The sequence below is a fragment of the Cucurbita maxima genome, unplaced genomic scaffold (assembly GCF_002738345.1).
Source record: "Cucurbita maxima cultivar Rimu unplaced genomic scaffold, Cmax_1.0 Cma_Scf00001, whole genome shotgun sequence".
Taxonomy (NCBI): domain Eukaryota; kingdom Viridiplantae; phylum Streptophyta; class Magnoliopsida; order Cucurbitales; family Cucurbitaceae; genus Cucurbita; species Cucurbita maxima.
Window position 1 is genome coordinate 8,021,693 of NW_019272017.1, and position 11,748 is coordinate 8,033,440.

The following is an 11,748-nucleotide window of genomic DNA, read 5'->3' on the forward strand; positions in this document are numbered from 1 at the left end:
AAAAAAAAAAAAAAAAAAAAAAACTGCTCCCTTCCCATACCTCTGTCCCCATCTCCCATTTATTTATTTCAAAATTATTTGGTCTAAAGACGATGGGCTGAGTGAGGGATACGCTATGTATATAATTGTGGGGTAGTTTTGGTTTTACGAGTTTAGGGTAAAAAAGATGTCTTTTTTAGCAACACAAGCTGGCAAAGCAGCAGAATTTTTTACAGAGCTGGTAATTTTTTGTTCTTGCAGGTTGCAGTTGTGGGTATTGAGAAGTTGATATATTTTGTTGACTCTGCAGATAACCTTTTGTTCCTCTCAGTTAAAAACAACCCAAAGTTGAAGTTTTTATCTTTTCCTGTTTTTACAGTCTTAGTATGAGTATTAACCCCAAGTGGGTTAATCAAGAACAGTTCAATAATTTAGTTTGTTTGAAGACATGGCAGCAACCGGGTATTGAATATGGTTGTGAAAGGGATTAAAGGGTAAAAAGTGGGAAGGGGTTGGAGCCTGGAGGTAGCTATCACTGTTACCATGCAAAGCTATCAGGCTTTGAAAAGAGAGATATTAAAAGAAAGGAAACAATTGAAGTCCTTATGGAAAGAAAAGGTGATGGCGATGGATTGGAGGTTTTGAATGTGTAAGAAAAATCAAATGCCTAAAAAAGGGTCTGCCATCTCATTTTGAGTTCAAGACAACCTCTCACTTACTCATTCTCTTCTCCTTCTCTCTCCTTCTCAATACAACCATAACCCTAATCAATAAAACATACAAACAAAGCAAGGGAAATGGAGTTCGGTGGGTAGACAAGATTTGTGTGTGTGTGTGTGTATGCATAAACCCTACTTATTCTTCTTCGACTTATAAACTTGTTGGCTTCTTCACCTTACCTAATTGACCGCCCGAGGTCACTGTTACGAGATGTTGTCCGTTTTAGCCTGTTACGTGAAGTTTCTACACCCTTATAAGAAATGATTTGTTTCCCTCTCCAAACTATAGTATCGGGTTCTAATACCATTTGTAATAGCTCGAGACCACCACTAGAAGATATTGTTTATTTTGGCTCGTTACGTATTAGGGAGAAGTTTTCACACCCTTATAAGGAATGTTTTGTTCCCCTCTCTAATCGATGTGAGATCTTACAATCCAACTCCTTGGAACCCAGTGTCCTCGCTCGCACATCGCTCAATGTTTAGCTCTGATACCATCTGTAACAGCTCAAGGCCGACGCTAAGAGATATTGTCCGCTTTTGCCTGTTACGTATCTCCGTTAGTCTCACGGTTTTAAAACGCGTCTACTATGGAGATGTTTACACACTCTTATAAGAAATGTTTCGTTCCACTCTCCAATCGATGTGTGATCTCACACAAACCCTAAAAGAAGCAAGTTTTCAATGAATCAACAAGCAACCCTATTCTTACTCGCATGATTTCTAAGCACAAAATACTAGGATATTCTCAAGATCCATTGATACAAATGCGGTCATAGTTCATTACACATCTCTCATTTACTCGAACATCATAGTTAAAGACTACGAATGACTCGAAAAACAACCCAATCCCAATGTGGTTTATAAAGATAGGAAATGGAGAGGAGTAGGTGTTTTAATTTGATGATATGAATGTGGAGAGAGTTGTTGGGGAGAAGTGGGAAGGGATTTATTTGATGATGTTGGGAGCTTTAGTGAACAGTGGTGTGATAGTGACTCCATTATTATTATAAGCTAAGGCATACGGAGATGGAATTGGCATCTTCAGCCAGCTCTCTCTGTAGCTTCAGGACAACCTTGACTGTGTTTCGTGGGACACGACCCCACAAAGATAGGTACGTTTTATCTCTCATCTTCCACTCTTCAATAAATTTATCCCTCCACTCTTTTTAATGCAAACCATATATTCATTCACAAATCACAATCACAACACCACTGCCCCTTAACTCTTCCTTTTTTAACCTTTTCGAACTCGAACTCGAACCAAGACCGATCTGAATCGACTCGTTTACACCTCTAATTACCAAGACGAGCTTTATTCTGTGTTGTAGGAGATAGGTTGGACCCAATAAATTGGAGGGGATGTGAATTATACTGAATGTTTTTTGCTGTGTTCTCCACAAGAGAAACATTACAAATTGGAATCCAGTGTTAGGCCACTATCAGATGGAGAGCCCACCACATCAAACAGTAAACATTAATGATTAACACAAAAACCATAAGGGTTTTGAAAGGAGACCCCCTTTACCCCCCACCTTCAAAATTCCTACTTTATTTGCACTACAAATTATTAAACCTAACTATTACACTACCCGAGTATATATCCAACATCTTAACTTCTTTGTTCGACACTTAAGAACTCGATTGACCTAAGTTAAGATAATAGCATGAATTCGATACCATTTATTAAAATAACGAACCTGTACAGTAGTAAAACATTGTTCATTTTGAGCATAAGTGTAACCACCTAAACCCACTGTTAGCATGTATTGTCATTTTTGGGTTTGTCTTTTCGAGGTTCCTCCCGAGGTTTTTAAAACACTACTGCTAGGGAGAGTTTTTCACACCCTTAAAAAGAATGTTTTATTCTCCTCCCCTACCGACGTTAGATCTCACAATAAGCTCGTGACTTTATTTTTGGAAAACTCATGGAGATGATGTCTCTTACTTATATACTTAGATCTTTTCCTTAATTAGTCAACGTGGGACTCCAATGAAAATAGATGGCGAGTGCCTAATCGAATTAATCGGGTCATGGACTCCAACACAATTCATATTAAATACATGTTTCCAAAAGTCTCCAAAAGTTTTGTTAAAATTCATATTAAATACATGTTTTAGAAACATGTGAAATTTGGATCTTTTATGAAACATATATATTTTTTAAGAAACAAAAAACATAACAAATTTGTTACCGGATTAATAGGGTCTTAATTGACAGAATTTGAGATTAGAAACATATAGTCTCTCAACTGGTTGATCATGTTATTGGATAAAGGGATCATTGGCCCAGATTTATAAACACAACATTCGGAGGATCTGGACTAGCTACTGATGTCTGCCCCAACAAGACCAATATTATTCTCTACCTTAAAACAAGTATAAAATGAAAAAACAACAGCAGCTTCAACTAAAACTTAAGCATGATTGAAATCATGATGCTCCTGAAAATGAGTGTTAATAGACAGACATTTCAAAAATGTTAATCATTTGACCAAATAATATATATATATATATATATATATATATATATATATATATATATATATATATATATAAAATAAATCACAAAGTTGGCTAAGAGATTATGTAGTAAGTAAAATGCTAAAATACTAATTCAGCATTGACATGATAATTATAAAGTATAGTTTGAAATAAAAGTTGGGTAAATCCACATTATAATATAGTTTGGTTTACATTATAGTTTAAGCATATAAGAGAGAAATGTGGATAACCCTAAGAAAGAAATGGGAAGTGAGAAAGATGAGAGGGACGACGGAGACTTGGGTGTGTGCGAGGGGCAGGGCATTTGATGACGCCAAAGTGCATGGCCAGGCCATGCGCGGCCGACACCCAGTTAGGGTCAACTTCTGATGCCGCCCTTTGAACTCGTCTCTTCCACTAAATCATAGTAATTAGAATCTTAAATGCATTTTAATTTTTATAAGGTTGGAACTAAATAATAATAATAATCTTAATGCAGCCCTCCAAAGTTTCAAGGCTATTCTTCGCGCTTTTAGGCTGGTTTGTTTTCTTTTCAAACGAATCTCACGATCTACCTCTCTTGTAGTTTAACGTCTTTGTTGGTACACTGTTTGGTGTCTGACTTTGATACCATTTATAACATCTAAGTCCACGACTAGTAAATATTGTTTGCCTTTATAGAAAAATGCATTTGATTGGATAAAATGAACCTCATATCTTTGAGATAGACTTAGGGTACGTAGGTTATGTTGTAGAATTATGGTATAAGCATTGGAGTATCTGTGGCTGCACATATCACTTAGCCTTCCAGCATTTGAAAGGGCTAATAATGCACTTATGAAGGGCCTTTGCTTATTTTATATAATAATATTGCTTCAAATAATTTCATATTTCTCTACACACAAAAGCCACCGACCTTTTATCATTTCAAGTCCTTCCAAACCTATATAATATATTCCCATTGTATTTTATTAAATTAACGTTTAAATATTATTTTAGTTTTCATAAGTAAAACGCCTCAAATGAAAATAGAGTAATACTTAAAACTTAAAATTAAAGGACTTTTGTGGTTGGTCATGATCACTATGAGCCCGTCTCAATAGAATTTGATCGATCATTGGAGAACTGAACCAAGAATTCTTTTTCTTTATCATCAATTGAATCACTGTTCGAGACCCAGGATTCTATTTTATCATCAATTCAATCACCATTTTCATCTTTTATTTTTCTTATCGATGAATATATCTCTTTACTTGTATGGCTTACACGTCTCGTATTTCTCGAAAAAACGATTCTATTGATGGGATTGAGATTGATATTCCAATCCTCCTTCTTCGAATGTATTAATTTGGAGGATGAGTATTTTTTCATAAGGAAGGGTCCCCTGCTGGGCCTCATGGAGAAAGGTAAAATAAGAGGCTTCGGCTCGGAGGAAGATCAATGTGAAAGTGTTTCGAGATATGAAAGGAGGAGGTGTGTTTTCCTTAATCGACTTTGCTATGATCTCATTAAAGAAAAAAGAGAGTCTAGAGTCTAGGGTGCCTCTTCTGAGTTCCCATTTTTAGATCCTTTCAAGAGAATAGAGTAAGTCAAGTTGAGGAGGGCTCGTGTCTGATCGGTAGCTGGTTTGAGAGGATGATCAACCACACTGAAACTGTGCACGGTTCAGATCCCTATGAAATGCAACAAAGGAGATTTTTTCACAATGGGTGAAAATCTAATAGTCCAATAAAGCTACGTAGAGTAGAAGACTTACGAGTCGTGAACTTTCTTGCAAGAACAAGGTCTTTAAACATGGTTGGTGACGTAATTTTTGGAGTGGGGCCTTTCTCAATGTCGGCCAAGCAAATTTTGGGCTAAAGAATTCCAGCCTTATTGTGCGAAGCTGATTTGTCATATTCCTTATTAAAAAAGGGAGCTTGGAATGACTCCTTGACGTCGGGTCTAATGTTTTACACAAAAACCAAGCCAATATCTAGTCAGCTTATTCTCACGTCAGCCTTTAAAATAATCACCCAAAATTCGAGCCGCTGCTTCTATTTCTCAAGTAGCTGCACGATGTCTTGAAAGGCTACCTTTGTGGAGCATAAATAAGAGCCACCCAGTTGCTCTTTTCACAATTTGAACCTTGCATGCCTGAGAGACATGGAAGTTAAGAAGCAAATATGGGGAGTGGTTCCATTTTTGGCGATGGTGAGCTTGGAAGGCTGCACCATTGCATTAACCATAATGGCCAAAACAGCCATTACTTATGGAATGACCACTTTTGTATTTGTCGTGTACACAAACGCCGTTGCTTCCATTGTTCTTCTTCCTTATTCCTTGATCTTTCACTACAATGAGAGGTTCCAATCCCATTTCAACTCCTTGGTTTACTTGATTAAGCAACGCCACTCTTAAAGTTCTTAACTTTTTGTTGGTTGCTTCTTGCAGGACGGAGTTTCAACAATCTTTGTTTTCCTTTCCTCTTTTCCTCCGAGTCTTCCTCTTGGGTTTAATAGGGTTTGTCCTCTCTCTCGCCTATAATTCACCTATGTTTTCATACCATTATATATTCAACTCATTATATTGTGTGTAGGATATGTGTATCTCAAAACCTAGCATTTTTGGGACTAAGCTACAGCTCTCCTATTGTTGTGTGCGCAATGGGTCTTATGCTTCCGGCCATTTCCTTCGTACTTTCGATCATTCTCGGGTAATCTTTTGAAATATATATGTGAGATTCTATGTTCGTTGTTGAGGGTAACGAAGTATTCCTTGTAATGGTGAAACATCTCCTTAATGGGTGCGTTTTATAACCTCGAGGGAAAGCCCAAAAAGGACAATATCTGGTAGCCGTGAGTTTGAGCTGTTACAAATAGTATTAGAGTCAAACACCAGAGCAATGTGCCAGCGAGAACGTTGCACATTAGTTGGATAGGGTAACGGAGCATTCCTTATTAGGGTGTGGAAACCTCTCCCTAACGGATGAGTTTTAAAACCTTGAGGGAAAACTCAAAAGGAAAAGCCCCAAAACGATATTATCTATTAACGGTGAGCTTGAGTTGTTACAAATGGTATCAGAGACGGACAGTAGGCGATGTGTCAGCGAGGATGCTGACCCACAAAGAGGGTGGATTGTGAGATCCCACATCGATTGGAGAGGAGAATGAAACATTCTTTATAAGGGTGTGGAAACCTCTCTCTAAGGGGAAGTCTAAAAAGGAAAGTCCAAAGAGGACAATGGGTTTGGTCCGTTACAAATAATATCAGAGATAGACACTGGGCGGTGTGCCAATGAGGACGTTGGGTCTACAAAGGGGTGGATTGTGAGATCCCACATTGGTTGGAAAGGGAAATGAAACATTTCTTGTGTGGAAACATATCCCTAATAGACACGTTTTAAAGTGTTAGATATTGTGATTGTTATTATATGGACTAATATGGTTTGAGATCATTCAGGAGGACAAAAATTAACTGGAAAAGCCCCAGCTTCATTACCAAAGTAGTAGGGACAATGATATCAGTTATAGGAGCAACATCAGAGGAGCTTTACATAGGCCCAGCAGTGCGTCAACATCCATCATCCTCTTCACATTTACAATTCAAACACAAGCTTCTAGTCTTCACCTCCACAACAGATCGCTGGATCATGGGTGGCCTTTTACTAGCAGCTGCTTCCTTATGCGTCTCAATATGGAACATCATTCAGGTTCATTCGAACAACATTACACAATCCCATGATGTTTTTTTTGCATTAAACTTGACACCCTTTTGTGTTCTCCTCATTTTGGTCAGCTGGGAGTAATAAAACAATATCCTCAAGTCATGAAAGTTGCCTCCTTTTATAGTTTGGTGGGTACCTTACTGTCTGCAGCAGTGGGCTTCTTTGTAGTCAACGATTCAAGTGCATGGACAATCAAATCCAGCTTCGACCTCTTTCTCATTATTGCAACGGTAAGAAACACATGATTAACTCAATAGAGTTGTTGTTATAGACTGTTTCTGAATGAAAAAGATGAACTTGTAGGGAATTTTTAGCAGTTTGATTCGGAACCGAGTGCAAATATGGTGCATGCAAATGAAAGGGCCATATTACGTGCCCATGTTCAAGCCTTTTGGCATTCTTTTTGCTACCTTGTTTGGCGTGACCTTCTTTGGAGACACTTTTCACTATGGAAGGTACCTACTTTTTTACTTTTTTTCAGTTCCATTACTAATAAATATTGTCTTTTTTGAGTTTACTCTTAATAGTTTAAAACGTGTTTGTTAGGATAAGATTTTCATACCTTTATAAAGAGTGTTTCATTCTATTCTCCACCTACCATTTTAAGGAATTATTTGGGTATGATTGGCAGTGTGATGGCAGCATTTATAGCTGGAATGGGATATTTGACAGTAATGTGGGGGCAAATCAACGAAGATAATGGAGTGGGTGAAGACAAAGATGACAAGAATAATGATCATTTGTCTTCTGCCAAACTTCCACTTCTGGACGAAGAATCAAAAGTGTAACAACATATATATATATATATATATATATGAAGATGATCAGGAACAGTTATTTTGAATGAAATTCTGATCAGAAAAACCCTTTCGCTTTCTTAGAATCTCAGGGTTGAAAGCAAATGTAGATATATTATTGTTATTATGCCGTGTTAAATGGGATCGGGATCGTTGTGTTTTGAAAATTTTGGATTATGATGTCTCTTTCGTACTGTTATCCAATCCATACTAAATCGTCTATCTTTCTAGATGTCATGGTAGGGTGGTAGGGTACAATGACGATAGTGCAACGATGACAATTCAATTAGTTGAGTTATGCTCATATTGACATTTACAATAAATTTATTAAACTATGTGAATCTTATGAGAGTAGAGTGTAAAAATATCTTTTAGTGGTCTCGTTTTAAAATTATGGGGCTGACGACGATACATAACGAACCAAAATGAACAATATCTACTAGCGGTAGCTTGAGTTGTTACAAATGATATCAAAATCAGACACTAAGCAGTGTGCTAATGAAGACACTAGACTCTTGTGAGATCCCATATCCGTTGGAGAGGGGAAGAACGAAACATTGCTTATAAAGGTGTAGAAACTTCTCTCTAGTAGACGTGTATTAAAACTGTGAGACTAACGACGGTACATGACGAGCTAAAGTGGACAATATCTACTAGTAGTGAGCTTGAGCTCTTATAAATGATATCTCAGTCTCTGACACCAAATGGTGTGCTAGCAAGGATACTAGGTCCTTAAGGAGATGGATTGTGAGATACCACTGAAGAAACATTTTTTATAAGGGCGTAGAAACCTCTCCCTAGTGGACGCGTTTTAAAATTATAAGGCTAACGACGATACGTAATGAAGTAATAGACAATATTTGCTAGTGATCCATAACAACAGCCAGCAACAGGCTTCATACGTCTCTGGTTCCTTACAAATAACCTTCCATACATCTCACCACAACCACCTCAAAGACATCAACTGCAAGCTACTCCATCAGCCTCTGGCTGTACTCATAAACCAATTCATTTGATTTGATTGTGTGAGACAAGGTTCTGGAGGATTAATAATTGGACGAGGCAGCAGAATGGTTTAGAGCTCAATCGAAAGCGTGCTTGCTGTCGGGTAGACGACAACAAGGATGTCTCAGCCACCAAGAATTTGACCATTGGAAAGATCCTGCACAAAACAAACAGAAGAGTGAAACTCAAAGAATTTGATCATTGGAAGAATTTTTTTTAGAAAAGAAGAACCAATATTAAGAACTTCCAAACCTGCACTTACCCACGTTTGCTGCATAATTTAACACGATTAGAACGGGGGAAGGTTCGTCTTCTTCGTCGCCTCTCCTGCGTAAAAGCTTTGCTGCTATAGCATATCTCTCCTGAGTAAGCAACATAGCACATATACTTTTTCCTGTAAGAACAGATACCGTAGGATCTAATTCAGCTCCCAATCCGGCTCATGATCATCATGAATGATCTTTCCACCGGCTGCTGTAAGTGCATCTACAAGATTCTTTATCTATATAAAATATCATCTAAATCTTCACTGTCGTTACTTCATTTCCCGGATTAACGACTTCCAGCATCTGATAAGAGACTACAGAATCGGATGAACCTTTGTCAGCGGTGGACGAGTCCATGACTTTGAGAACGAATCGCTGATACCGTTTTAAGATTACAGCAGAGAGGAAGAAAGTTCTTGATCATAAAGTAATCTTTTTCTCGGTAATCAGTGATCAAAGCAGAGAGTAACAGGTCAAGCCCAAACTCACCGCTAGCAGATATTGTCCACTTTAGCCCGTTACGAATCACCGTCAATTTCACAATTTTATAATGCATCTACTATGGAGAAGGTCTAGCCCTACTCCGACTAATGCCTCACACCGTCCGGTGACTGACTTTAATACAATTTGTAACAGCCCAAGCCCACCGCTAACAAATATTGTCCGCTTTGGCCCGTTACATATCGCCGTCAGCCTCACGGTTTTGAAACGCGTCTGCTACGGAGAGGTTTCCACACCCTTTATAAGGAATGCTTTGTTCTCCTCTCCAACCAATGTGTGATCTCACACAATACTTCTTGACCGCTACTTAGAGTTACAATATCTCATTAGACAGTTTTAACTTTCTTCAGCAACCATCCAATAACATAAAGATCTAAACCAAACATAATGATTGAAAAGATTGAATTCCAACTTGAACAACTATATTTTCTTGACAAAAGATAATCAAGAAAGAAGTTACAGTATCTAATCTACAAATATGTACAGAGTAATTTAGTTGCAAACCTTAGCTTTACGGAGGAAAAAGGAAAATATGTTATTCACCTCAGCAGAACGTGGAACAATTTGTCTATGCAAATAGCAAATTCATTCCTCAAGAGAAAATGGTGCATCTGACTCAGGCCTGCGCATGGTGATGGCAGGAAGCTCCTTGCACATCAAGTGCTTGCGCCTCTGCAGCATCAACAAGCTTATTATGGTATCCGTCTGCACAACGGTGTAGCCAGCTTTTGTATACATATTGAAAGGAGCAGTGTCAATCATTCTACAATGCAGGAACACCTCCCTTGAGGTACTCATTTGTGAGATCAATTCCTCACCAGCCTTCAAAAGATGCCACCCAATACCCCTCCTGAAAGTTCCACAATTTCACCTAATATGAGTTTATTATACTTGATGCAATCTCAGGGACAAACCCAGTTCAGAATGGTGAGGATTATAGCAAGCTAAGCCTTAACAATTATAGCCAGTTGAACATGAACAAATGGTTGCAGACATAATTGTTAAGTAAATATACCTCCGAAGCTCCTTTTTAACAGTCATGTTGCATATGTAAGGCGAATCCTTGGGAGGTGTAGGAGTGGGGGGAGATGCATTGGCACCTCGCTTGTCAAAGGACACCTCCACTGTGCCGGCCAGCTCTTCAGCCTCCTCTTCTTCCCCATTTTTGCCTTTATAAAACCCAATAAGTGTAGCGGCATGGGGCATCAAGGCCCTTCGTTCAATCAAATACTGTTTCACCAAAAATCTCAGCAAAGAAATATAGCCAGAAGGCCAGAACATGGACTCTGCAAATGACTCCGCTAGCAACCCAACAGTGGCATCAAGTTCACAATCCCTCATAACCCGAACCCACATCGACCCAGATTCCAATTCCTGGAAATACTCAAAATCCCCAAGCAGCTTGAGCCTCTCGTACTCATCGTTGGTCAGAAATCGACCAGTCCGAAGTGGGTCTTCGAGAAGCGAAGAATCCAATGTCGTGGGCGATGAACGAAGGGGAGCTGATGAGGTTTTGAAGAACTGGTCCTGAGTTTTGAGCAAAAGGGGAAATGGGTACGAAGAAATGGGCAGAGCGGGAAAAGATCGATGGTGTATGAAGTGGCGCGGAAGAAGACGATGGCGGTGTAGATCCAAAGGGAACGAGAAGGAGGAGGCTATGGCCATAGAATGCAGAGCTCGCTAATTGCAGGGGAATCGATAAGATCCGATTGCACTGTCATCGCTGATTATTAATTAAACATCGATTCGTGGAATAATGCTAATCAAGTCAAAAACTTTAAAATTCATGGACCATAAATCACAAAAAACTTAATATCATAAGGTTTTTCCCGGAAATTTCTGCTGGGTTTCTCTAAATTTTGAACGTTAATTTTTATAAAAATTGAAGATTGTCATTATTTGGATTCTCTATGAAATTTAAGAATGATGATGTAAAAAAATAAAGGTATTAAATTTTTTAAAATTTAGATATTATGATAGTTTCAACTTTTATAATGAGTTAAATTTATAGATTAGGTAACAAATATATGTTTTTTTTTAGTGTTTTTTTTAAGAAAATGATAGAACTCACACCAGCAAAACAAATACAATTTTGATTATTAATGATAATAAATTTAAATTTTGAATTAAAATAAATATAATATTTAATTACATTGACTTGATTTTAAAAAGAGAAAAAAATCTAATAAACAAATTTAAATTAGAAAAAAAAAGGGAAAATTTTAAAGATTTTTTTTTTTTTTTTTTTTTTTTTTTTTTTTTTTTTTTTTTTTTTTTTTTTTTTTTTTTTT

The 11,748-nt window shown here is 37.7% G+C and overlaps 2 protein-coding genes across 5 annotated transcripts; one reads left to right on the forward strand and one right to left on the reverse strand.

The window, feature by feature from the left end:
* The first annotated feature begins 5,315 nt into the window (after window positions 1-5,315).
* Window positions 5,316-7,847, forward strand: LOC111476417 (WAT1-related protein At1g70260-like). The gene is made up of 7 exons (XM_023120065.1): window positions 5,316-5,527; window positions 5,616-5,684; window positions 5,761-5,877; window positions 6,624-6,873; window positions 6,960-7,118; window positions 7,192-7,343; window positions 7,520-7,847. The coding sequence occupies exons 1-7, from the start codon at window positions 5,328-5,330 to the stop codon at window positions 7,674-7,676; spliced, it is 1,104 nt and encodes a 367-aa protein (XP_022975833.1). The 5' UTR covers window positions 5,316-5,327; the 3' UTR covers window positions 7,677-7,847.
* A 614-nt stretch (window positions 7,848-8,461) lies between these two features.
* LOC111476424 lies at window positions 8,462-11,271 on the reverse strand. 4 transcript variants are annotated; one of them, XR_002717077.1, is made up of 4 exons: window positions 10,473-11,271; window positions 10,001-10,307; window positions 8,953-9,270; window positions 8,462-8,847 (listed from the first exon to the last, which is right to left on the reverse strand). XR_002717077.1 is itself a non-coding variant. In XM_023120080.1 (2 exons), exons 1-2 carry the CDS (start codon window positions 11,120-11,122, stop codon window positions 10,043-10,045), a joined length of 915 nt encoding a protein of 304 aa, XP_022975848.1. In that variant the 5' UTR covers window positions 11,123-11,269; the 3' UTR covers window positions 9,832-10,042. The 4 variants fall into 4 exon arrangements, 1 of the variants encoding a protein (XP_022975848.1); XR_002717079.1 differs by having other exon boundaries at window positions 8,463-8,847; window positions 8,953-9,052; XR_002717078.1 differs by having other exon boundaries at window positions 8,463-8,847; window positions 8,953-9,084.
* Between the last annotated feature and the right edge of the window lie 477 nt (window positions 11,272-11,748).

Excerpts from the sequence above, each read along its gene's own strand:
- LOC111476424 (XM_023120080.1), bottom strand. The coding sequence starts at position 11,122 with ATGGCCATAGCCTCCTCCTTCTCGTTCCCTTTGGATCTACACCGCCAT. Across the intron at positions 10,308-10,472 it reads GTTAAAAAGGAGCTTCGGAG|GAGGGGTATTGGGTGGCATC; the intron begins GTATATTTACTT and ends TGGAACTTTCAG.
- LOC111476417 (XM_023120065.1), top strand. The coding sequence starts at position 5,328 with ATGGAAGTTAAGAAGCAAATATGGGGAGTGGTTCCATTTTTGGCGATG. Across the intron at positions 5,878-6,623 it reads GTACTTTCGATCATTCTCGG|GAGGACAAAAATTAACTGGA; the intron begins GTAATCTTTTGA and ends GAGATCATTCAG. Across the intron at positions 6,874-6,959 it reads CAATATGGAACATCATTCAG|CTGGGAGTAATAAAACAATA; the intron begins GTTCATTCGAAC and ends CATTTTGGTCAG.